Consider the following 26,433-nt stretch of genomic DNA (forward strand, 5'->3'; position numbering starts at 1 on the left):
ATTTAGTTTTGAGAGAGAGACAGACAGAGCATGAGCAGGGGAGGGGCAGAGAGAGAGAGAGAGATACAGAATCCGAAGCAGGCTCCAGGCTCTGAGTTGTCAGCACAGAGCCTGACGCGGGGCTCGAACTCATGAACTGTGAGATCATGACCTGAGCTGAAGTTGGATGCTTAACCAACTGAGCCACCCAGGCGCCCCCTTTTTGTCTTTAATAAATCCTGATTTGTGTTCCCTGCGGGGCCAAAATTTGGGTTACCACCTAAATCTGTGCTCCCACGTTGCCATTCTGAGACCCAAAATAAATGTTTTTGTTTTATTTCAAGTTCTGCTTCTTTTCTCAGTTGACATAGGTAATACATTGACATGGTCCTCAACAGTCCAAATGATACAGAAAAGTGAACACGTGTGAAATCTCACTTCCGTCCTGTCCGCGTCCACCATTTACATTTTTGTTAGTTTCTTCTTCTTCTTTTTTTTTTGTTTTTAAATCCTGCTGGTGTTTCGTTAGGCAAATGCATATTCTTATCTCCCTTCTCCCTTTTGACACAAAATGCAGCATATTATCTATAGTGTTCTGTGTTTCATCCTTTTCTACTTAATCACCTATGTTGGAGATCTTTACCTATCAGTTGAGGATCTTCCTCATTCTTTCACAGCAAATCATGTTCCATCACGTGGATGTATCACAGTGTATTTCACCTGTCTTCTTGACGCTTGGGTCGCTGTCATTTTTTACCCATGAAAACAGTGTTGTGATGAATAATCATGCCTATAACTTTGTACATACACAGATGTATGGGTAGTTTGAATTTTAAGAAATGAGATGGCTACTTCAAAGAGTAAATAATTTGATAGATATTGCTGGATTCTCCTCCACAGGGAATTATACCATTTTGCACTTCAACCAGTGGGAGAATGTATTTCCTTGTTGCCTCGCCCACAGAATGGTGTCAAACTTTAGGACAATGTTTGATTGTCTTATTATGATGGAGGTTAAGCTCTTTATGTGAGTGTTAGGGACATTTGGTCTTTCTTTTTCCGTGAACTGTGTCCACACCCTTGGTCCTTTTTTTCTTTTTAACATCTCAAGTTTCTTTACATAGTAGGGAGATTAGAATGGGCTGGTTTTCTCAACCCATTACAGAACTATAGCTTTAAAGAGTCTTTAAAAAGTTATTCATGCCATCCTCTATTTCTTGGAAATAGGAATCCCCCATTCCCAGTTAGGATAATTTAATTTAGTTTTCTGACTTATAGTGTAATATGTGTATTACAGAAATACTGGAAGAAATTTAAAACTGCATGTCTGCCCTTTCTTTCTTTTCTTTTCTTTTTTTAATTTTTTTAGTTTGTTTGAGACAGACAGAAAGCACTAGCAGGGGAGAGGCAGAGAGAGAGGGAGAGAGAAAGAGAAACCCAAACAGGTTCTACACTGCCAGTGAACAGCCCAACGTAAGGCTCAAGGGGCTTAAATTCACAAGCCGTGAGATCATGACCTGAGCCGAAGATCATGACACTTAACTGACTGACTGAGCCACCCAGGTGCCGCCATTTTGTTTTGTTTTTTAATTTAAGTTTATTTATTTGAGGGGGGGGGGGGAAGAGAGAGAGGAGGGGAAGAGAGAGAATTCCAAGCAGGCTCTGCACTGTCAGCACAGAGCCAGACACGATCCCACCACCGTGGGGTCACAACCTGAGCTGAAACCAAGGGTCGGACGCCCAACCAACTGAGCCACCCAGGCGCTCCTTGGTTAAAAATGTTTTTAACTACAGTCAGTAGCACAACATCAGAAACGACAACAAAAACTTGACCATGTTGGTAATTTTAAGTTAAAATTTATGTTTTGAAATAAAAAATCATAACAAAAGTTTACAGAACAGTCACACAGATACCATTGCATGCTTCATTTATACAAAAAAGTTCCATAGTCAAAACAAAGAGCTGTCATTTATAAATGTGAGTTCCTTTCTTTGAGCAAGAGATAGCTTATGTGCAACATGAGACGGAAAAACCAGGGAGACCTGGTGACGCGGCAGCGGCCCAGGGCCTGCCCGAGCGCCGCTTCCCCTGCGCCAGGGGAGGGGAGACTGGCTGGCGTCTCAGGTTCTGTGTGCGGTGGGCCTTTCATTTCAGAGAACAGGACATGATTATAACCGGACCATTTCCTGTGTAGACTTCAACAGAAAATAGCTTGCTTAAAAACCGTACTACAAAGCGTGCTATGCTTTTGGCTGTGACGCTCACCTTCTCTGGAAAATTTCCAATTCAGACGTTTCTGCTTTGGTTTGCTTTCTTGGAGATTCATCCTCCACACGCACCAGTCCATACGAAACAACTAACTGGCGGTGGTTTTTCTGAAGCCGGTCTGTGGCCCCGTCTCCATCACATCACACGGGCTGTGCCTGCCGTGTCTCTGCTCAGGTCAAACCATCTCCTAGTTATGGAGCACCCAGCTGATGGATTTATTGCTTCTTCACTGCATGACACTGTTTACTATGCACGGTGTGTTTTATTATATTCCTGTAGAGTTTTGTCAGTTCGCGCTGCTATCAGCACGATCAACAGTTTGAGGTTTTTACGTAACTGCTCTTCAGGTGCTCTCCTGGTGAGAGCTCAGCGGATGGGCCCGGGCGCAGACATCAGGACAGCGATGCTGGTGGATGAACTCTCTCTGGCACTTCGCACTTCTGACTCTGTCTCCCTCCACTGACGCCGCATCTAGCCTCACAAGAATCAACGGAATTTGCGCACACTGCCTCTCTAGCAAAATACTCAGTTTCTTTTTCAATAGTAAACGTGACTTTTTGCCGCAGAAGACCTGCTCAGGACCAACATCACAAAACCATGCACTCAGACAAATGATCTAAAAGTACAGGGGCCTTATCTCCAAATACCGATTCTAAAATCAAGGTAGGTCTTTAAGACTTTGACCGTGTCCATGGGTCCCCACAATTCTAGGACACCTTATTCCACATCAGTAGGTCTATGGTGTGACAAAAACCAGAATGCATACTCTTAAATGACAGCATACCAGGACCACTGAACTTCCTAACTACAATGTTTAACGTTTTCCGTATTTACTTAAAAATTCATAGCATGGCATCACTAAAACTTGCTAATTATGAGAGCAGTTAATTTACAAACATTTCCCCTCACAATGATTGTGCCACTATTCACTTTTATTTATCCCTAATTAAGTTTGATTTCAACTACCTGATTCTGAGTTTGAGGTAGCCTCATAATTCTGCTGCTATGAAAGTGCCATGTTCCAAAATACCACTTGAAGTATTAGATTAGATCTAAATGAGAGAGGAAAACAAAGCAGTTAAACCTTTTCCTCCCTTGGCATACAAACTGAAAAAAAAAAAAATCATCCATCTTCAGTGATAAAAATATAGTTCTTTTGTGAGCATAGACACAATACATGGAATCTGTTTCTTTCCATGAAAAGCAGAGTCAAGAGAAAAGGACTCAAATTCTAGAGCTACCTTTCGGTTAACCCGAGTAAGAATGTGCACAAACTCAAGCTTGTGAGCATACAGTCTGAGCATCGAGCAAAGTGACTGGATGAACCAGGATCCATCCTTGGAATTTCGCCAGGAGTAGTAACCTACAAGGCAAAATGTAACCGAAATGCCGTGAGTGTCTGATGTTATAAATTCTCACATAATCGTCAAGGAGAAAACAAGCATACACTTCCTCAAGCAGGGCCAGCCCTAAAAAGGAAAAGAAACGGCGCCTGTGGTGTCCGGGGAAATGACACTAGAGGGGACAAAAGTGTGCTGTGTATATACCCCTCCTCGTGGCGAGGAAACGAAGAGTTGTGAACTACCTTCCCCGCTGAATTATGGGAAGCTCTCTTCTCTGGGTCCCCCTTCCCGCAGGGAGGGTAGAGGGTAATGTGCAGAAGGTACAGAGGCAAACGTGTGAGAAGCACCACTGGGGTAGCACAGTGTTGCAGTCAGATTATTGACTCATCCAAGACAGAAGCTGCTCGTGTCTGCACACACATTCGAGTGTCCTAAATGCGTCTACGAGGCATCTGAATGAAGTATGATAAAGACATTACAGGGTATTCAAAAACTCCAAAAAAGGGTAAAAAATGTATGTATTGTACTTTTTTCAGATTAACTCTTGGATCGACTGCTTCTAATTTAGAAGCACTTTACCTGGAAACATGTCCTGAGGTCGAAAAGAAATCATACTGAGCGTATTTAAAAATGTAACATCGTTTAAAAATGCATCTGTCCTCAGGGGCGCCTGGGTGGCTCAGTCGGTTAAGCGTCCGACTTCGGCTCAGGTCATGATCTCACACTGTGAGTCCGAGCCCCGCGTTGGGTTCTGTGTTGACAGCTCAGAGCCCGGAGCCTGCTTTGGATTCTGTGTCTCCCCCTCTCTCTGCCCCTCCTCAACTCACACTCTGTCTCTCAAAAATGAATAAACGTTAAAAAAAAAAAAAATTTAAAAAAAAATGCATCTGTCCTCCATTTCCAAACTTTGTGACACCCTGAGTTAGTCGCATCATAAATAAATCACACAGTCAATCAATACTTATTTATATGCTGATGGGTTTAACACAAACCACATTTCTTTTCCCTTGTCACATACTATTAAGGTTTATCTTTTTTATCTCCCATCTGCCAAAGAATTCCTGGAAAACATACCTCTCTCCTATTCCAAGAAGTGGAGGAAGCTCTCACAATTACCATACCTGTGACAAAATGGTACATATTGTGTTCTACTACTAAATCACGATAGTGCTATTCTGCATTACCCTATAGCCTCCTCTCTGGCATTAAGTTCATGAATGGCACTGTCCAAGTATGCTTCCTTCTATCAGCAGATTTTCCAGCCAGACTTCGCTGAAGACACTTCTCTGTAGCTAAAGTTACCTGAAATACAGACCCGCTAGCTGTTCATGAATATCAAAATCCTGACAGCCTTTGGAACAGTTTCTTTGTGTTTAAGATCTCCAGGTAACATTCACTGTTTGTACCCTTACCAGGGGCTGTGGAATACGCATATAAGAAGTCGGCTTCCACTGGTATTTTCTGGCAGGCGATGTCATCCTCGGTACCACTGTCAGTCTCAATGCCGCAGTCCAGTTCCGTGCCTCGGCAGGCCTAGAGGTTAGAAAATAAACATTTACTAAAAAACTGTTATGTGTGGGGCACCTGGCTGGCTCAGTCGGTTAAGGGTCCAATTGTGATTTTGGCTCAGGTCATGATCTCACTCTTTGTGAGTTTGAGCCCCATGTTGGGCTCGGTGCTAACAGCATGGAGCTTGCTTGGGACTCTCTCTCTCTCTCTGCCCCTCTCCCGCTCATGCCCACTCTCACTCACTCTCTCTCTCTCAATAAAAAATAAAACACCTTGTGTGTATACACATAACTGTGATTTCTTTTTTAATTTTTTTGGTAACATTTATTTTATTTTTGAGAGAGAGAGAGAGAGAGGGAGAGAGACAGAGTGCAAGCAGGGGAAGGGCAGAGAGAGGGAGACACAGGATCTGAAGCAAGCTCCAGGCTGTAAGCTGTCAGCCTAGAGCCTGATGTACGGCTCGAACTCACAAACTGAAATCATGACCTGAGCTGAAGTTGGCGCTCAAGTGACTGAGCCACCCAGGTACCCCTACACACATAACTGATTCCTAAGAAATGTAAAGGCTGTGTAAAACTGGATGTTAACTATGAAGAATATTTTGGATAAAAGTCTAAAATGAACATTTATTCTAGATCTCGTAAGTGGTAGTTTAAATGAATAAAAAAGTTAACATTAGTTCAGTAGCTTCTGGGGGAAAAAAAGAATCCATCGGCTAATCCACAAACGAGTAACTTAATCCCTGATTAATCCTCCGTCACCAGCTTATTCAGTGAAAGATTACCTGAATAATGAAGAGTTTGGGTTTGCCGGTTAGACTTCTACAATAATCCCCTCTGAAGAAACCTGTCAATTTTTTCAGGTCAACAGGTCCGTTTGTTCCATAAATGATTCCTTCATCACCGTGGCTTAGAAGCACGCAAATAAAACTGCTCCTTTTGCTATGATCTTCTCTAGAAACTGGAAAAACGTTTATAAGTAAGGAAAATAAGCAAAGAAAACCCAACACAACTTCGCTCACTCATCTCCTAGGAGACCGCACAGGAGAAAGATGAAGGACTTGAAGACGGAACCGAGAAGTCACTGAAGCCCCACCTGTGCCAGACAGCACAGCTCAGACCATTTCGGGGGGGGGGGCACGACTACTCTTATGTCATTTATATACAATGTAGGCTTATAAACAGTACGATGCCACCGTTCTCACGCTTTACGGCTGTAATTACAGCTACCGTCATATAAAGTTGGACCGTGAAGGCGGGTCACTCTTCGTTATTTCTTACCACTGTCCAGCAATGCCACAATTTGTTCGCGTGTAAGATCGTTTTTATTCCTGACTTCGTATTTCAAGTTTGTGAATGTTTCTCGGAGGTTCGCCGCATCCACATCTGTACCAGACCGAGACGGCATTCCTGGAAAACAGAAAGGATTACTTAAATTGCATTAAAAAGAAAAAAAGAGTAATGGCTCTGAATGAATTATTCAGCGCAATAAATTCTTCTTTTCAGCTGTTAAGAAAATTCAGTTACTCTGATCGTTGGTAACACTAAGTCTCTTTAGTTTCTTGGCATATAAGACACTTCATAATACAAGCTGTATCAGTGTTATGGTCCTAAGGAGATCTTTCACAGCTGTTTAGTAAAAAACACAACTGAAATGCTTAATGGGAGAACTTTGGTTAAATAAATTATGATTCATTTATATAATGGAATACTGTGTTGCCATTTCTGTAGACAAAATTTTACCATGGGAAGTGGTCATTGTATAAAAAAACCCTATAAAACAATATAGGATACTACTTTAGGAAAAATATGATATATATATATACGCACACATATATATGTATATAACCATATACACATCTCATACACTCAGAGGAACTGGATTTTTTTAAGTTCCCAGCAATTTTAAGATACGTTACTACTTTAATAATATTTTTTCAGGAAAAACCCCACAAACCCACTACCACATTAATATTTTTCACCAGGTATCCTGCCAGGAGTAATTTCCTCCAACCCTTTCCAAGCACCACGAGACCATGATTATGACCAGCTTCTTTTGTACAGATGTGGGACAGGAGCACAGAGAGGTTCAGGCACTTGTTGAAAGTAACAAAGCTGGCGTTAGGCCTGTACCTGGGGGTCCTGGGCTTTCATCACTCCTTTACGGTACCCTCCACCTAAATGTACAGATTGATTGCACAGTGCACCCAGATTTAAAAATGCTAAAATGTTGGGGAGGACACACCTTAGAAGTGAATACGTTATTAACGTGTATGAATAGAAAAAAAAAGACTTGATGTCTATAGCTCCAAAACATTGTTGATAGAGTATCTCTGTGTAGTGTGACTGTGAGTGATTTTAGTGGTTTTTCTTTTGTTAATCTGTAGTTTCTGAAATTTCTATTATGGCCGTATGTAATTTTTTATAAAATTAAAAAAATAAGCCTAGCCAAGTTGTGACTTTGGAGAGGCTGAGGGTACCATGCAGCTATGTGACAAGGTGAGTGAATTCTGGTCCTAGGTTGTGAGCCACTTAAAAATTTTTTTAAATGTTTATTTTTGAGAGAGAGAGAGAGAGAGAGAGAGCGTGACAGAGCGTGAGCAGGGGAGGGGGTGGGGCAGAGAGAGAGAGAGGGAGACACAGAATCCGAAGCAGGCTTCAGGCTCTGAGCTGTCAACACAGAGTCCGACGCAGGTCTCAAACCCACAAACCATGAGAGCATGACCTGAGCTTAAACCAAGAGTCAGACACTCAACTGACTGAGCCACCCAGGCACCCCTGTGAGCTATTTAATAGTAGAACTGAAAGTATGATACTGTCAAGAGATCACTGCAAGGCCCTGACCTTCAAATTTCAAAGCAGAAAAAGAGCTCACTCTAATGCTCTAAAGTCTGCTCTAAAGCCAGACTACCGGTTTGTTGTTTGTTCTTATGGTTGTTAAAGAACACATTCAACAGTGTAAAATCCTACAGGAAGTGGGCATCATAACTGGCAATGTGAGACAGAATGTCCCATGGTTCAAGGCGGCATCTCAACTTACAGCCGAAAGCAATACAAAATGCTGCCATTCAGATTTAGACACCCATCCCCATTCACCGTGTCCTCATTCTTCATAACTAATCTAACACCAAGGCCCACTTATCTTTCCAGTGCCACCTGGCTTCTCTTGGCCATTTTCACCACCACTCTGGTAGACAGCTTCCTAAATTAGATCTGCTGCTTCTAATTTCTTTAGTTAAAAATCAATTCTAATGTGATCGATATGCCAATTCAAAGAATGATCACAGCATCAATTTAAAAAATAAGAAGTGGAAAAACAGCCCATTCAGATCGTAAATTATACAAATGAAGCAAATGGAATACTATATGATCATTAAAAGAAAAAATCTGAAGATAATATAGGAACACGAAAAATGTTTATATTACGTTAAGAGGAATAAGGATACAATATTGCCTGCATATTATGAATACAATTAAGCTTTAAGAGAAACGGTCAGGAGAAAGTATCAAGTAATACATCAAGATATTAATTAGCTTTTTAGGATTGTAGGGGATTTTATTTTTTATATTCTCTAAAAATAAAGTCTGCAATGTATTAGTAGATTCAAGTGGTACTCAGCATAGAGGCTGGGAAGGAGATTTGGTGGTCAGGCCATGGTGAACCTAAGAGAACAGTTTCAGTGGAGAGGTAGTGGAGGAAACAGATTCAAGAGGGATGGAAAGAAGTGAAAACAGCAAGCTTGAAGTACATGTTTTCAAAATTTAGAGGAGACAAAAATGAGATCAAAGCTTAAGAGGAAGCAGGCTAAAAGAAAGGTCTCTTTCAAATGGGGCTCTGTCATTTTTGTAGGGGGAAAGGAAAAAGTCAGTAGAGCAAGTGAAGATACAAACAGGTGAAGGAGTCCAGGAGGTGGACTGAGAGCTCAGGCTGGGGGCGTGGTCGGGCACACCAAGGCCAAGTCCCAGCTCTGCTATTAAATTATCTGTGTGACTCTGTGGAAGAATTTTAACCTTTCAGCACCTAACCGTGGTTACTTTTCAGGGTCGTTATGCAAATTAAACAAGAGAATACCTACCAGGTGCCCTGTACAATTCCTGGAATGAAAAAGTACTACTACCTATTATTTGTCGAATCCTTCCATTAGCGTTAAAGAGGGAACAGGGGGATAAAGAAAAGAGGGCAGAAAAGCCAACACACAGATAGGAGGCCTGCTATAGGAAGAGGGAGAGATTACGATGGTGGATAGAAGAATGGAGACTTCATAATGTGTTGCAGGACATGAAGCGTCCTGCTCCATCCTTACTTTGTGGTTATTCTGTGTTATCGTTTACTAACTAATAACATCAGTTCTATTTTTAAAATGATACCAAATGTAAACAGGACGATGTTTGAAAAGGACTAAAAATTAGGTTGTGATACATACCGGTACTTTCATGAAAGTTCTTATTATTAATTATTATACATAAACCCATTTCAGGGTAATCCATTTTGTAACTGTTGTCCATGTATATTCCAGAGTCCATTGATTTGCTTCCATGGAAGATCTTTCTGCTTGGAAATCAAACAGTTTACAAAGACAGAAAGGCCAATGCTGCTGTTCACATCAATACAACTTTTAGAACACATGCGGACAGTTCACATTTGTTGGGTGGATGTTAGGCTGTGTGCTGCAGGCCTTTCCCGATTTAAATTTCACAAGAAACCATTTTACGGATGAGGAAGTGACTGTTGTGAGGCTAAGTAATGTGCAGATGGTTATGCAGATAACGTGTCAGGACCTAGGCCAAGAGCACCTGTTGGACTTCAGAGTCCAGGCTTTTAATCTCCACATTTGGCTTTCCTCTAAATTGTATAGAATTCCATCACATACATTTTATGCTTTAAACATTTTAAATTTCTTATAATGTTGTGAGATATACCTTTCAAGGTAAGAGCAACGTCTTAAAAATTACCCTGAAATGCTAGGAAAGCAACAAAATGCATATATGACTTGAAGCACAATATTTACCACAATTCCTAAATTGTTTCTTAAATGCCATGAGTTAAATGAATTAATAGTTAATACAGAAAATCACTGTTGTATATAACTGGAAAATACTTGTCTGAAAGTCGCTAAACCTCTGTTAATCCGAGACCAGGGTCAATAAACTTTTTTTTTTTTCCAAAAGGGCCAAATATCAAGTATTTGAGGCCTGTGTTTTTTGTAGCTCCTCCGTTCTGCTGGTGAACATAGCCCAGGACAATATGTAAGTCAAAGTGTGTGGCTACATTCCAATAATACTTGACCAAAATAGACTGGAAGCCCAAATCCTGATCTAGCCCAAGAATCAGTAAATACCAGGTCTAGGAACAGCCAAACCTCAATACCTAAAGTGCATGTACTCATCATGCCTTTAACCGGAGAGTATTTCATTACGTGCAATTACATGCAATTCTAAAAACATTGTTGGAAAAAGATGAAAATAGTACATGAAAGCAGTCAAGGTCAGAAAGGAACTATTATATTTAGCTAGAGGTGAAGATCCCCACATTTTACAGGTGAGAAAATCAATACTCTGAAAGCAGACTGACTTGTTGGAGACCATATAGATAATGGATCCCAGAACAGTAATTCTTCACCTCCTGCTGCCTCCTAGGAGGCAGTAGGATAGCCAGGCTGGGGGAGCCGTGGGGGGAGGGGGCTGCCTGATAAAGAGCAGAGACTCAAAAAACCAAGGGACGCGAGGATAACTTAGCACAGGACAAAAACGACCTAAATCTGTTTTGGGCTCCCATGCAATTTGCTATTAAATTATATTCTAGGGGCACCTGGGTGGCTCAGTTGGTTAAGCGTCCTGACTTCGGCTCAGGTCATGATCTCACAGTTCATGAGTTTGAGCCCCCCGTTGGGCTCTGTGCTGACAGCTCAGAGTCTGGAGCCTGCTTCGGATTCTGTGTCTCCCTCTTTCTCTGCCCCTCCCCTGCTAATGCTGTCTCTCAAAAATGAATAAAACCGGTAAAAAAATTATATTCTATATGATATGAAAAGGTAGGAAAATGCATGTATCATTTAAAAAGGTTTTTAAAAAAATCCCCAAACCCTCTAAAAGGAGAGTGCATTTCAAAAGCTTAGTTTCTAGGAAATCTCCTTAGTGAAACAGACACCGCTAAATCTTTATTGGTAACCTGTTAATAGTTCTGTAATACTCTTATTTAGTACTAAAACTACTACTTCCCTGGGTGGTCCAAAATAGTAATATCAGGTCTCAGAAAGAAATTTTAGAATTCAAAGTTCTCCAAGAGATTGCAAATGGATAATGACATGAATTAAATTAATAGTGTTTTGAGTTTTATCTTTTTTCTTTCTCCAACATCTGGTTATGGGAAACATTAATATGTAAAATATTGCAAAAAGGAAGACAGAAAAACAAAGGGTACAAGATCATCTAAAACCAGGCAATTCTTCCCCAGACTCGGAATCGTCATTTCATTTTAGTCTTGTCCCTCAGAGATAAACACAACGCCAAAAATCTCCCCCAAACACAGAAGCTCTCATCCTCCAGAAGGATTTAGGGAAGCACAGAACCATCCAGATCTGCAAGTTCTACCCTTCCTGTGGCGTCCCGCTTCCAGGTTAGGGTCTCTGACTGTGGGTCAGGCACTGTACCTCGTCTTTCTCCCCATCCTCCCCATAGTTTCGTGAAAGTTTGATTTTAAGAAGATTCAGGGAGGCTAAGTAGACATGTGGAGCCACACAGCTGAGGTAGGGAGCTGGCTGGGTGTCTCTGGTTTGAAAGCCCTTTCTGTTTCCTTGCTTCTCAAAGTTCGCTGTGTCATGTACACATGCCTTTCTCTGATTATAAAGATAGTATTAGAGGGGCGCCTGGGTGGCTCAGTCGGTTGAGCGTCCGACTTCGGCTCAGGTCACGATCTCGCCGTTCGTGGGTTCGAGCCCCGCGTCGGGCTCTGGGCTGATGGCTCAGAGCCTGGAGCCTGCTTCCGATTCTGTGTCTTCCTCTCTCTCTGCCCCTCTCCCGTTCATGCTCTGTCTCTCTCTGTCCCAAAAATAAATAAACGTTAAAAAAAAAAAAAAAAAAAAAAGATAGTATTAGAAATACTCACGTTTCTGAATTTTTAATGGATTTTGCATCCACTGAGTTTTCACTGTTCTCCATGGGTACTTCTAACTAGAATATAAAGATAGGAAGTAATCAAAATCTGTAATTATAAGATCACTGCCTCCTCTTAATTATTCCAATGATGGTTTCTCCAAATTAATGCTTTATATGGACATTTTCACATTAGCGTTACCCCCCTCCCCAGCTTCATCTCCTCTGTTAAATGTTTCTGTGAGTCAAACCTGAAAACAATGATCCCTTCTAAAAGTATGTGTAACGGAGCCCATTTCTTTGTCTCTTTCTTTCTTTTTTAAGCGAGCTATGAAGTCCATACAGTATACAGGGAAGAAGCATGCGGCTTGATCAATTTTTACATTTGTACACTCCCACCCGACCAGGATACCAGTTGCAACTTATTGCAACAGAGCAGGTCATTCATTGATAAGAACTCAGTTTTCTAACTCAACACCATCAAAACAAAACCCAGAAAGGCCCCATCACAACGGTATACCTCACATCATACTATTCTATGATGCTTTAGATTCTTGAGAGATACAGCACCAAGAAGTTCCAAACCTCCATATAATCTTTATTCTGAAACTGGTATTGAGAATCCCGACTTCTCATTTAGGGCAGTGGGGTGGATGGCCTGGGAAACCAGGAAGTAAGAACTGAAGTTTCTGCTTTCATGCTTCCATCAGACAATTCTAGCCTACCTTATGCAGTGCGCACGTCCTTAACAATCAAAGCACTTATTATACAGCAGACACTGTGCTGGGCATGTGACCTTTTCTCTTCCCGACACTCCTACAAGTCAGGAAACTCCACTTTTAGTGATTAAATGACTTGGTCCACAGTCACAGAGCTAAGTGACTGAGGCCCCTTCCTTCCCACTCTGCTCTGAGGCCTCCGAGGAAGCCAGGTCCTTACTACTTGTCTTCTGGAGTTCTCCCATGTCTTCTCTAGCCTTCCAGAAGTAAAGGTACTTCCCATGGCAATCTGCCTCCTTAAATAAAGAAGAGAGAAAAAACAAGGCCAAAATTGCTCAACTTTCTCCAGCCTCTGGAAGCCCTGGCTATCTCAGAAATTCTAACCAAGATACAATTTTAACCTAACTCGTATGCTAAAATCAGGAATCTTAAAAGAATATACCAGCCCATCAACAGGACCTACTCAACCACAGAGCTTATATAGAAAGCCTTAGCCTCCCTTCCCACTTTTAAATTTAAAAAATTGTGATAAAACATACATAAATTTACCATCCTAACTATTTTAAGTGTACAATTCAGTGACATTACGTATAGTTACATTATTGCATAACCATCACACCATCCATCTCTAGAACTTACTTTTTCATCTTCCCAAACTGAAAATCCCTACCAAAGCCCACCCCTTTCAAGGCCTCCTAAGAACTAAGGAGACTTCTTTTGTTCTCCAAAGTTAAGTTCCTTCCTGCCTTCTCCCTAAATATTATATGCACCCATGGTGGGGAAAGATGGAGACAAGAATATGGAGGAAAGGAAGTGTCACCATTTCAATTCAACCACAGAGGAGGGTAGCATTTCACCTTCTCTCAACACCAGTCTTCATTTTGCATTTCTAATAAAGACTTTTTTGCTTTTCTACCATCTTGTTTCCTACAGGCTTTCTACAAAATCACGGGAGGATAGTGATGAACCCTCTTTTAGTAAGTAAGCAAATATTTAGTGAGCACATGCTTTGTGCTAGGTACCATTGTAAGTACTAGGACAGAGTAGAAGACAAGGCAAAGTTCTTACCTTCAAGAAAGTTTCATCCTAGAAAGGAAGAATAGTTACAGATTGACAGTAAGATTTCTGACACTAATTGGAACTCTGAAGAAAATAAAATAGGGTAAAGTACTGGAGAGACTGGGAGTGCGAGCTACTTTAGCTAAGGTGGTTGGAGAAGCCATCTCCGAAGTGACATTTACATCGAGATCCAAGACATTGAGGCTATCCTTGCCAGAGAAGGACCCCCGAGTACAACGTCTCTGAAAAAGTTTGGTGTATTCATGGTACAGAAAGAAGACTAATTTCACTTAGTGCATGGTCAAGGGAGGGGAAGGGAGGGGAGGGAAGGGAAGAGAAATGGAGTAGGAAAGGTGAGATCACATGGGGCCCTCAGGAGCTGAGAGCAGCTTGGGTTTTATTCTGGTTGCAAGGAGAAACCATTGGTGTGTTTTTAAGCAGAGGAGGGAAGGAATGCTTTCAAAAGATCACTGTCACTGCTGAGTGGAGAATTAACTGCAGAAGACTGGAGCACAAACACATAGGCCAATGGAAAGCCTTAAAGAATAGTTCTAGAAAGGGATGATGATGGCTTAGACTAGAGTTGAACAGTGGATGCAGGCAGTTAAGAGTCTGGAATCAGGGAGAGATCAGTGCTGGAGATGCACTGGGGCACTCTGGTATTTAGAGAGCCAGTAGGAGACTAAGGTGACTGCAGCAGGGGGAGTATCAGAGGAATGTCAGGAAAAATTGTCTAACACTTGGAAATGGGCAAAAGAAATTACTGTATATCATTTCAGTGTGGTGCTGGCCATTGTCAAGAGGAATCTTGACTTTATAGGGTGTCTTTTGACTGACCTTGTACTGTGTAGGTTATTTTACAACTCTGTAGGACGATAAGTCATGGAAAATGGATGGCCATGCAAATGATTCTTGTCTATAGCAACAAAAATGAATGTGTCTTTTAATGATGCAGTTGGTTTTGAACCTGTAGAAAAGAAGACCCTTTCAAATGATGTATTACCGCCCTACAGGATATTAACCAGTTTTGCTTCTATTAGCAAATTCATTTCATTATACCTAATTGTCTATGTTTGTTCTTCCAATTCTCCTTTGAACTGGTCTTAATATCTTACTGGTTCTATTATTAATTAAAATATCTGGTGCGCCTGGGTGGCTTAGTCGGTTAAGCATCTGACTCTTGATTTTGGCTCAGGTCATAATCTCACAGTCATGGAATCGATTCCTGCATCTGGGCCTCCTTCGGATTCTCGCTCCTTTCTCTTTCTGCATCTCTCCAAATTGCACGTGTATGCTCTCTCTCTCTCTCTCAAAATAAATAAACATTAAAAAAAATGCTTTAAAATATCTGACACATTTATTTTACATTTACCCAACAGCCACATTTTATACTTTTCAAAAATCATAGTTTAAAAGGATCCATGTTGCCGCAGAGGGTTGGGGAGAAAATGGGAGAAGGAAAATGAGTAAAGATAACAAAAGTGAGTAAACAGTTTTGCAGTGAAGGGGAAAGGAGAAATGGGATAGTAGCTGGAGGGGGACAAGGGGGCAGAGATTTCTTAAGTTGTTTGGTTTTAAAGATAGGTTATAGAAGGCATGCTTTCACGTTGGTGAGACTGATCTGTGTGAAGTGAGAAATTAACAGGGCAAGAGGAGAGAAAGTTCCTGAAGGGATGAAAGGGTTTGTGGATGTAGCTCACATGTGGGGAGGTGTCAGTCTCCACTAAGAACAGGAGAGGGTTCATCTGCCATGATGGGAAGGAGGACAAATATCAGGCACACCGTGTAAAGAGATGGTGAGTGTGACAGAGGGAGGATTAGGTACTTCCCTGGGATTGCTCCTATTTCCTCTATATTTAGATCAGCCACGAGACGAGAATCCCAAAATGTCCTAGCTGTATTTTTGTGCGGACTTACCCACGTATTTGAACCAAGTCATACCTAAAACCGATCACGCACAATATGAGGAGAGGTGTGTGAGACAGGCATTCTCATGCACTACTGGAAGGGACGTCAACTGGGATCATCTCTTGAGAACATCTTGATATGTCCTCCCAGCCCTCAGTAAATGCTTTCAAGTTTGACCTGGTAAAATCATACTTCTAAGAATGCAGCCCAAAAAAATAACCCCAGGGGTTGGTGGGGGTAAAGAGGGAAGGATACGCACTTTTCAACAAAATATTGAGAATATCGAGAACTGAGAATAGTTAAGTTGTGGTATATCCATACACTGGCTAATAGAGCTATAAAACTTAAAACAATGTTTTTTTTTTTTTTGTTTTTTTGTTTTTTTTTAATTTTGGAGAGAAAGGGCACACGGGAGAGGGGCAAGGGAGAGAAAGACTCTTAAGCAGGCTACACTCAGCCCTGGTATAAAAGTTTTTTAAACAACTTAACAAGGGGCACGTGGGTGGCTCAGGTCATTACTCGCAGTCATGGGATCAAGCCCTGCATCAGGCTCTGCACTGAGTGTGGAGCCTGCTTGGGATTTTCTCTCCCATTCTCTCTACCTGTCTCTCCCCAGCCCTCTCTTAATCGAAATATATAAACAGTACAAAAAAGTACTTATCAATTATATAGCAAATGCTTATAATGTAAGGCTAAGTAGATATAGGTTACAGGGGTGCCCGGGTGGCTCAGTTGGTTGAGTGTCCAACTGTGGCTCAGGTTGTGATCTCACAGTTGAGTTCGAGACTTGCGTCGGGCTTGCTGCTGTCAGCACAGGGCCCACTTAAGATCCTCTGTCCCTCTCTCTCTCTCTCTCTCTCTCTCTCTCTCTCTCTCTGCCCCTCCGCCACTCATGCTTTCTCTCTCAAAAATAAATAAAACATTAAAAAAAATGCTTTTAAAGCTGTATAAAATAATCTCCATCAAAGCAAACACAAGAAAAAAGACCCAAAGTAATTACCTAGGATCTTTACATATTAACCTGTTAACTGTGGCTATCTCTGGGGGATGGGATTATTGGCAACTTATTCATTCCTTAAAATTTTATTTTCTATTTTTTCTATGATATCTGTATTGTTTAAAATTTTTTTTTTAATTATTTATTTTTGAAAGAGACAGAGCATAAGTGGGGGAGGGGCAGAGAGAGAGAGAGAGAGAGAGAGAGAGAGAGAGAGAGAGAGAGAATCCAAAGCAGGCTTCAGGCTCTGAGCTGTCAGCACAGAGCCCGATGTAGGGCTTGAACCCATGAACCATGAGATCATGACCTGAGCCAAAGTTGGATGCTTAACCGACTGAGCCACTCAGGGGCCCCTGTACTGTTCTTATTTATTTATTTATTTATTTATTTATTTATTTATTTATTTATTTAACTTTAAAATTTTTATTATATTTATTTATATTAATTTATCTTGTAAATCTTTAACTTAAATTTTAGTTACTTAACATACAGTGCAATATTGGTTTCAGGAGTAGAATTCAGTGATTCATCACTTTTTTTTTAAATTTTTTTTTTTTTTAACGTTTATTTATTTTTGAGACAGAGAGAGACAGAGCATGAACAGGGTGGGGGGCAGAGAGAGAGGGAGACACAGAATCGGAAACAGGCTCCAGGCTCTGGGCTGTCAGCACAGAGCCCGACGCGGGGCTCGAACTCACGGACCGTGAGATCGTGACCTGAGCCGAAGTCGGACACTTAACTGATCAAGCCACCCAGGCGCCCCAGTGATTCATCACTTACATACAACACCCAGTGCTCATCACAGCAAGTGCCCTTTTTTTTTTTTTAAATGGTGTATGTTTACTTTATGTTTTAAATTTACTTCCAAGTTAGTTATAATACAGTGCAACAGTGATTTCAGGGGTAGATTCCTTAATGCCCCTTACCCATTTAGCCCATCCCCCCCTCCCACAACCCCTCTAGCAACCCTCTGTTTGTTCTCCATATTTATGAGTCTCTTATGTTTTGTCCCCCTCCCTGTTTTTATATTATTTTTGTTTCCCTTCCCTTATGTTCATCTGTTTTCTCCCTTAAAGCCCTCATATGAGTGAAGTCATATGATTTTTGTCTTTCTCTGACTGACTAATTTCGTTTAGTGTAATACCCTCCAGTTCCATCCACGTAGTTGCAAATGGCAAGATTTCATTCTTTTTGACTGCCGAGTCATACTCCATTGTATATATATACCACATCTTCTTTATCCATTCATCCATCGATGGACATTTGGGCTCTTTCCATACTTTGGCTATTGTCGATAGTGCTGCTATAAACATTAGGGTGCACGTGCCCCTTCGAAACAGCACACCTGTATCCCTTGGATAAATACCTAGTAGTGCAATTACTGGGTCAGAGGGTAGTTCTATTTTTAATTTTTTGAGGACCCTCCGTACTGTTTTCCAGAGTGGCTGCACCAGCTTGCGTTCCCACCATCGGCGCAAAAGAGATCCTCTTTCTCTGTATCTTCGCCAACATCTGTTGTTGCCTGAGTTATTTTTGTGTATGGTGTAAGAAAGTGGTCCAGGTTCATTTCTCTGCATGTTGCTGTCCAGTTTTCCCAGCACCACTTGAAGACACTATCTTTATTCCATTGGCTATTCTTTCCTGCTTTGTCAAAGATTAGTTGGCCATACGTTTGTGGGTCCATTTCTGGGTTCTCTATTCTGTTCCATTGATCTGAGTGTCTGTTTTTGTGCCATGTATTATTTTTAAAGTTAGAAAATAGTAACAAAGATCATTTCTACTATGAAAGTAGCAATCCTTCCTTAACTGCTCTGTGCCATGTTCTAGTCTCCCTCTTTTTCTTTCTCTTTCTGTTTCACACATTGAAAAAAACATGTATCAGGTACAGGAAACCTCAAATGCCCTTGAACCATAAATCTAGAGACGAAATTGCCCCATGCAGGCCAATTCTAAGTGGGCAGACTAGAACTCAAAAAAACTATCCATCCATAATTTTTTGCTAAAAAACAAAGTCGTGGTTAATTTGATGAATTGAGAGAATAGTTACAGAGTGGCTAACAATTCTGAAAACACAGGCAAATATATAATGATTTATTGTTGTATTACAATCCATACGAAAATAGTATTATATATGTTTTAAGACTTTATGGCCAGCCTGTAGTAAATCTGGACTGAAAACACAGTGGGAAAGACGACTTAATAAAAATAGAAATTTCTTGGGGCGCCTGGGTGGCTCAGTCAGTTGAGCGTCCGACTTCGTCTCAGGTCACGATCTCCCACTCCGTGACTTCAGCCAGGTCACGATCTCGCGGTCCGTGAGTTCGAGCCCCGCGTCAGGCTCTGGGCTGATGGCTCAGAGCCTGGAGCCTGTTTCCGATTCTGTGTCTCCCTCTCTTTCTGCCCTTCCCCTGCTCATGCTCTGTCTCTCTCTGTCTCAAAAATAAATAAAAACATTAAAAAAAAGAAAAAAGAAATTTCTTAAGCTGAACCCTGAGCTCCTGCCAGTGTCCTTTCTGGCCCCCAGGGTTTGTCTCAAATTGGCCCTGTGAATGGGTTTTCCAAATGTACAGTATGTGCTCAGGAACCCCTAAATGCTGGTAGGTTCCTACATGGGACTGAAGCCCTTAAGAGATCCTGTCAAACACTTTGGCCAACAGTGCAGTGATTCTCAGACTGAAATACTAATTTCTAACAACCTTTTTATCTTTTGCCAACAATAAGCTGTGGAATGAAACTATTCTATCCTTATAGAAAGTTTTAATTTAAATAGTGACCAGCTTTCCAGAGTTTTAAAATATTTGGCTTCTTGGCTCATATCAGTGTTAAGATTTCATTTAAATAATAGGAGACTTTTACATAGTTACTTCCTTTTCACTGAACTTTCTTTTTAATTTAACTTAATGTTTTTGGAGAGCGAGAGTACGCAGGTGCGGGAGAGGGGCAGAGGGTGAGAGAGAATCCCAAGCAGGCTCTACACCCAGTGCGGAGCCTGATGTGAAACTTGATCACGACCCTGGGATCGTGACCTGAGCCAAAATCGAGTCAGATGCTCAACCGAGCCACCCGGGTGCCTCTACTGAACTTTCTCCGACCAAATCATTCTTAAAAGTTACAGTTTCATATAGATCAAGCTTAATACAAATAATCGTAATTTATTAATATCTGATATTAGGCACGAGATGTACGATCTTGTTGCAGTAAAGGCAGTTGGTGGCTGAAAGGAAAAATATGAATTCTTTAGAGTAGGATTATAGTGTTTGATAAGGATTTCTCAGGAAAAAATACTGTAACATGCTTCATGGCTCTTGTTACCAGAATCTGAATACTATACATTGTGACAGTGTCAGTTGACCTTCATCTAGTATCGTAAATTTATATATGGTAAATAAAATCCTCACTGCCTCAGATTCGTGCACATTTGTTCTCTCCTTGTCACCATCTGCTTTTTCCATGTGAAAGTAGCAAATCCACACTCTTGGGATCAGCGCTGTGGTTCTCGCAGAACTTACTAATGTGTCACATTTAGCATTACCTCACCTCCATTAGCTAATGCTTGGCTGAATATAAATTATTCTGAGGATGGTGATCTCATCTTGAAGGAAAAAAAATGATCCCTCAAGGGAAACATCTAATGCTCTAAATGATAACAGAAGTCTATATTCTTAGAACATTTTCATTTGACAAAACGTAAGTGGGAAGATAAGAACGATTTAAGAAATATATCTTAGTGCAGCAATGAACTTAATACTAATTGTTTCTGCTGTACTGATGTATGTTATTTTTTCCCACCAATTCAGGATGCTGCTGCTCACAAAGTAGATTTCTGAATATATATTAGGTCCTAGAGAAAATTTAAGTGGACCAATTGGCATTAGATGGCAACTTGAATGTGGGTCTTAGGGTCACTTCTCAAGTTCCTAGACTCTTTTAGCATTTGCCACTGAAGATACAAACAGATCTTCAAGTTTAAAAACAGGTTTTCAGTATAAATTTGCTGTCACTCTGAAACAGATATTTAAACATTTCACACTGTGTTTTCCTAAACAAGTGAAGAGTTGTAATGTTTTCCTATTTATATTGTGGTTAGCCAACTAAAGGGACCATCATGTATTGCAATAATACAGTAAAGCAGAGAAAGTCATCTACAGTTAAGGTGCAGAATGGAAATTAATTTCTAAAATTGCAATTTCTATATGAAGTTATGAAGTGTTATGTAAAAGCCCACAAAACTCTGTTATTAAAAATGAATAGTTTGAAAGTGTGTCTACAGCAGAGATTTCCGAATAAGATTTTAAAATAGTATAAACAGTTTGCTAGATTCCTACTCAGCTAACCTGTCCCCCATCAGTAGGTTGTTCCTGGGGGCTACCCTACAAGAAACTGAGGTAAGGGATAAAGCCTGGTCTCAAAGGGTTTGATATCTCAAAATGAGGCATCAGAATGAATACTCACTTATGAATCAACTCCATGAATCTATCTAAAAAAAAAAAACAAAACAACACACTGTATTTCTGATTAGTTCTTCCAGTGATGGTCTGAGACGTTAAGATCCCCATTTTACAGTTCAGCTGACTGAGGCTCAGAGCAGTTAAGTAACTTAAGTGGCAGAGCCAGGACTCCCACTCTTCTACGTGACTTACTACCCTATAGGACACTATTCATAATTTCAAGACAGGAAACTAAAATCCATAACCTAGAAGCTCTAATTAAGAAGCAGCAAAGAGCATAAATAACATGACAGAGACTGATAGCAGAGACACAGAAATAGTATAAAGTGCACTTACTCTAATTAATGAAGAAAATAAGGATGACAGTTATGGTGTTTCTGAGGCCACTGGGTAATTTACTTCTAAAAGTCACATAACTGCTTTCATGTTAAGCATTCAGTATGTTATTAAGACATATTTTCTGTATGCCTCTAAAGTAAAGGTGAAGCCTTCCCATTAGGATTTCTGGGATTTATGCTTTTGCCAAAGAACTTGAAAAACATCAGGGTTGTATTTATAACCGATTACAGAGGACAAAGTCTGAAAAGCAGTCATGTATCCAAATTTAGTAAGTGAAACAGAAAAACGTACTTTTCAAATAGTTTGAATAAGAAAAGACTTCAGCTCTAATGTACTGGGGTTTTATGGAAACTGTTTCCCATCTAGTCTCTGAGTTTCTTTGGGGAATTGTAAGACTCACTGAATTGGATGTTGTCATTGGACCGAGTAGTCATTCTTTTAACATTTATTTTGTAATTGAGGTGAAAACCCACTGAGCAGCAAGTAGAATTAAATACAGAATAAACTAGACTAAGTTCAGTGGTGCCATAGAATCAAATGAAATCATTCTTTCTTTTCTTCTGGAAGGGCCACAGGCCCAGGAAGACAGGCTGGAATTGCTCCCCCCCATTCAAAGCCAAATTGTGTATAAAATAAATGTAGAATGAAGGATCCTGAATGCCTTTCATAAAAATTACAGCTAACCTACAAGACTTTCTCCTGCCCACTCAGAACCACTCCTCCCTACATGCAGATTCGTGTTTACAATCACCTGACTTAAAAAAATCCTCCCAGGGAGAGAAGGTTTGAAACTGGGAAAAGTCAGAGTGAGCAGTATTTACTCAATTGTCATTTGTGCTATAATAATTACCTGAACAACTGCGTGCAGAGTACTGCGGTCAACCTGAGTGGATGCAGTGAGGGCAGAGCCGTGGGTCCCATCCCTGTGTGGGACCCGCCTGTACCCCCTGGGGAATTCAGAGGTGCCTCCACAAGCCAGATGCCAGACAGTGCTCAGTAGGGATCACCTAACTTTATCTTACTCGAACTCAGAATCTCTGTAAGCAATTTGCAGGCAAAACCAAAATAGGCAGAGAAATAACATTACATAGTTAGAAAGCACCGTCAACAGACGTCCATTTCATCCTTACAACCACCCTGTGAGGTGTGTATATAATTTATGCCTAATCTACGAAAGAGCTAGTAAGGGATGCCCTTGGGACTTGGCCTCGGGTCTTCTGACAACAGAGTGCCTACTCCCCTCCATTACATTTATATTTACTAAATGTGTACAGAACGTTATCTAACAGTTGAAGAATTCCCACATCTTTTTGGGGGCCCAAACACCAGTGCTTCCTACCTTTGAGGCAGAGTTTAAAGATCTAATACTAGGCACCAAAACTGTTCTGAAAGCATAAGCATACGTGAAAGGAAAGACTGCTTTTTAGCATTGAAGGAGGATGAAGCTGTAGGTTGTGTTAAATTAGGTTTGAAAGCAAACAGTAAAGAAATATTATAAATGTCTAAATCAGACAACACGTTAGTCTCTTAAAATGGCAGGAAGAAAGGCCTTTTTTTTTTTTTTTTTTTTTTTAAGGAGAGCAAAAGCAAATCTGATGATTTAAATAGGTACCATGTTTCATTTCCTTTGTATTGTGAGCAGGTTTTATCACCACACTTTAATAAATTGTTCCTTTGTTAAAACACATTCTAACTTTCAAAGCCTTCTTTTGCAAAAAAGCAAAGCAAAACCAAAGCTCAAACATCAGGTGTGAGAGGGATAATTTAAGCTTGGAGATCACGTAACTCTAACACATTCAAAGTGGCTGAGCACATTTTGATACAGGCTGGTCTAATCACTTTGCTCAGCACCTGTTACTATCTTACATATTCACATTGTTACAGCGTCTCCATATTTCAGTTCTGCAGTTCCTTTCTAATCCACATCTTTTAATTATAATTTGCCAAGTAATCCTAAAATAGGTTTACTTTTTCTAAACAGGGCTTAATTATTTAAAAAAAAAAACAACAACATAATACTGTAGTCTGGGCATTAACATGTGCCAGGCCCTAGACATGGGGAAAGATAATAAGGAACAACAAGATAAACACAGTACTTCATGGAATTTGCTTACTAACTAGTAGGGGAGATAGTAAACTACAATTGCAAAGGATATGCCATTTCCTTCTTAGGAAATGCAGGATGCAAAAGGAACACATGATAAGACTTAAACCTTGAAGTGCTTAATGAGTACAGAAACCTAAGTAGAAGTTCCACAAGGAAATGCGATGTAAAGAAGGGAGAGAGCGAATGCAGAGTGTTCCAGGCAGAGAATAGGTATTAAGATCAGCCTGGCTGTGCAGAAAGTGAAATGGTGCTATAATGAAAGATAAGGCAGGGGAGGAGACCAAGGACCCAACCCGTGCTTGGCTTTGTTAGCCTCGTTAAGGCACTGGGTTTGTCCTATGGGCAAAGGATAAGCCTTCTGGAATTCTATTTTGTAAAGATCACTCAGCCTGTGCTGTGAAGAATGGACTAGAAAGGGGGAAGGGGTCTGGAAGTACAGAGACCAATGAGGCTGTTGTAGCCACGTGAGAGCCTGGGGTGGCTCTCAGGAATGCAGAGAAGTGGACAGATGTGGCGGATATTCAGGAGGTCCAGAGGCTTGATGGCCAACTGAGGAAAGAACAGGGCGCGGTAGCTGAGAAGGCTGGTTCCTGGTTTCTTGGCTTGGATGCCCTTTACTGAGTACAGGGAGAGAGGAAGCTTCTGCATGGCTTGAGAACAGACCACTCAAATCAAGAGTGACAAGTGTGAGAAGGGCGCAATTTTCAGCATGGCCTGAGGGGGTTTCAAAGCAGCTCCCAGGGGACTTTGGCAATGGATATTTAACCACAGGGAAGAGCTGCAAGGACTTATGGAAGCCCTCAGGTCTGAAAAGGAATTGGAATTCACTGCTTGAAGTTACGTCTCTGGAAAACTGAGTCACACAGTCTACCGGAGAAAATCTACGCCCGAGACGGAACAGGCAGCAAAGACCATACGGTCGTCCAGTAACGGGAGGATCGGCCCCGAGGGCCGCGCCTCTCGGCACCACCAGGCCCGCCTTCGGCCCCCCAGGGGCACGGTTTCTGGGCGCCGAGCTTCCGCTCCTCTCTTCCCGATCCAAATCTTAGCCCAAGGCCGCCCTACCTTCCCAGGCATCCCGCTGCCTTCGGCTCTCGGCTCCTCCTCCTACTGCCGGGTTCGGCGCCCCCTCCCCCCACTCGTCCCCAGGCCCGGGGTCTAGTCTCCGCCAATCCGGCTTCGATGCTCCGGCCCGGCCATTCTCCCGTCCTCCGGGCTCGGCCCCTCCAGCCAGATCTCCGCTCCTCGGCCCGGTCTCCCCCACCCCTGCTCGGCTCTGTCCCCAAGCGGGCTTCGGTGCACGTTCTCACACCCATGTGGTGCCATAACAAAGGATCCGCCGCACAGACCCTGCCCATCTCTTCCACTCCCCCCGGAGCAGCTGCAGGCCCGGCGGGCGCCGGGCTTTGGAGGATGGAGGGAGCGGGCCTAGGGCTGACGGGGCCGCGGCAGGAAGGGGCGATGGCAGCACTCACCGCACACACAGTCTCCACACAACGGCCACCGACTTGCTCCTCTCCGCACAGGCTCCGTTTCTCTAGCCCTCCGCCAGCTGCCCATTAAGGGTGAGTTCCAGAGCAGGCTCCGCCCCCGCTGGCCCCGCCCCTGGCCCGCCCCCTCGGCTCAGCCTGTCTCAGCGCTGACACGTCCCTCCAACCCCGGCAAGCTCTCGTCCCCACCGCCCCAGGCCCCTTTCTCATAGGCCTGGTGCTCTCCTTTCTCCGGCCCCTCCGCACCAATGCCGCCCTCTCATTGGCCCGGCGCCCTCCTGCCGGCACGCCCCCTCACGCTCTGGCCTGGCCCTCGCGCGGGGTTTGAAGACGGACCCCGCCTGCTGCTGCTGCGGGCCCACGGGTTTCCGCCGGTGGCGCGGGTTTCTGAAAGTAAAAGGACGGAGACGTGAAGGCCTCACGAGGCCCAAGGAGCAGAGAGAAGGGAGTCAAAGGCGGGCCCCGGCAGACCTCCGGGAGGAAAGGGAGCAGGCCGCGACCCGCGCTGGTAAATCTGTACTTCGCTTTCCTTAGCTCACCCCCCCCCCCCCCCACTTACTGTCCCTAAATCCGAATCCTTCCCTGCTCTACTGATTTCCCCGCCCGTTTTTGTTCACAATCTCCGTTCAGACCCTGATGCAAACAACATATCGTTTTCGCAGGAGAATATATCAACACAATTGAGCACGAAATTCACCAAGTTTCAAGAGCTTCATGATATCCACGTTAAGAACTAGCCTGCTCCCCAACATTTTTGCCCATTCAGGTATAAATCCGGGGGCTGCGATTTGTGCATAAATATGCATCGTCTTGTGTATATGGCACCCCTTTGTTGAGTGCTTAGTACATTTTCGCAGTGCACTTTCTCATTGTATCCTCTCTACAACTCCAAGAGGTAGGAATTCCAATTACAGTCGCTACAGGTGTTGAAGACAGTTAAATCATTTGCTCTTGCTAAAAGAGTTACCGGAGTTAGATCCTTTCTTTATCCTTCCCAAATTGAGAGCGGTCCAGTGTTTGGCAGTCCATTCTCTGCTGCAATGCAACTGAAGAATGCGACCCCCTCCAAATCCTACCGGTGGTCCAGCTCCTACTTCTAAGGAAGGAACTGGTACTGTTAATAAGTCCTGTTACCCTGAGATGCCCACGCCCCTTCCTGTGCCCAGGAATTTCTTACC

General features: G+C 42.2%; 2 protein-coding genes and 1 long non-coding RNA gene across 14 annotated transcripts in view; 2 read left to right on the top strand and 1 right to left on the bottom strand.

The window, feature by feature from the left end:
• The window catches only part of LOC109251020 (uncharacterized), a 54,081-nt gene extending 47,651 nt beyond the window's left edge, over positions 1-6,430 (top strand). Inside the window, exon 3 of the long non-coding RNA XR_008421539.1 lies at positions 6,326-6,430. This is a non-coding gene — a long non-coding RNA (uncharacterized LOC109251020). The remainder of the gene's footprint in view (positions 1-6,325) is intronic.
• CASP3 (caspase 3) lies at positions 1,821-25,359 on the bottom strand. 6 transcript variants are annotated; one of them, XM_019422308.2, is made up of 8 exons: positions 25,241-25,319; positions 22,509-22,695; positions 12,202-12,266; positions 9,524-9,651; positions 6,381-6,509; positions 5,885-6,060; positions 5,004-5,124; positions 1,821-3,611 (listed from the first exon to the last, which is right to left on the bottom strand). In XM_019422308.2, the coding sequence occupies exons 3-8, from the start codon at positions 12,252-12,254 to the stop codon at positions 3,382-3,384; spliced, it is 837 nt and encodes a 278-aa protein (XP_019277853.1). In that variant the 5' UTR covers positions 12,255-12,266; positions 22,509-22,695; positions 25,241-25,319; the 3' UTR covers positions 1,821-3,381. The 6 variants fall into 6 exon arrangements, with proteins under 6 accessions (XP_019277853.1, XP_019277855.1, XP_019277850.1 ...); XM_019422310.2 differs by having other exon boundaries at positions 9,524-9,648; positions 25,241-25,317; XM_019422305.2 differs by lacking the exon at positions 22,509-22,695 and adding an exon at positions 13,128-13,203 and having other exon boundaries at positions 25,241-25,285.
• Positions 25,360-25,514: 155 nt separating this feature from the next.
• PRIMPOL (primase and DNA directed polymerase) overlaps positions 25,515-26,433 on the top strand; it is a 53,283-nt gene continuing 52,364 nt past the window's right edge. For 2 of the 7 annotated variants that reach the window (XM_053900835.1, XM_053900839.1), the window contains exon 1: positions 25,526-25,763. The gene's annotated coding sequence lies outside the window, so the exon portion shown is untranslated. Of the gene's footprint in view, positions 25,764-25,885; positions 26,022-26,433 lie in introns of all 7 variants that reach the window. The other 5 variants (XM_019422300.2, XM_053900838.1, XM_053900836.1 and 2 more) reach the window with 4 other exon arrangements.

This window comes from Panthera pardus, unplaced genomic scaffold (genome assembly GCF_024362965.1).
Source record: "Panthera pardus isolate Hobbes unplaced genomic scaffold, ASM2436296v1 HiC_scaffold_13, whole genome shotgun sequence".
NCBI lineage: Eukaryota > Metazoa > Chordata > Mammalia > Carnivora > Felidae > Panthera > Panthera pardus.

Excerpts from the sequence above, each read along its gene's own strand:
- CASP3 (XM_019422305.2), bottom strand. The coding sequence starts at position 13,190 with ATGGGAAGTACCTTTACTTCTGGAAGGCTAGAGAAGACATGGGAGAAC. Across the intron at positions 12,267-13,127 it reads AGAACTCCAGAAGACAAGTA|TTAGAAGTACCCATGGAGAA; the intron begins GTAAGGACCTGG and ends TTTATATTCTAG. Across the intron at positions 6,061-6,380 it reads TGTGGCATTGCTGGACAGTG|TTTCTAGAGAAGATCATAGC; the intron begins GTAAGAAATAAC and ends ACGTTTTTCCAG.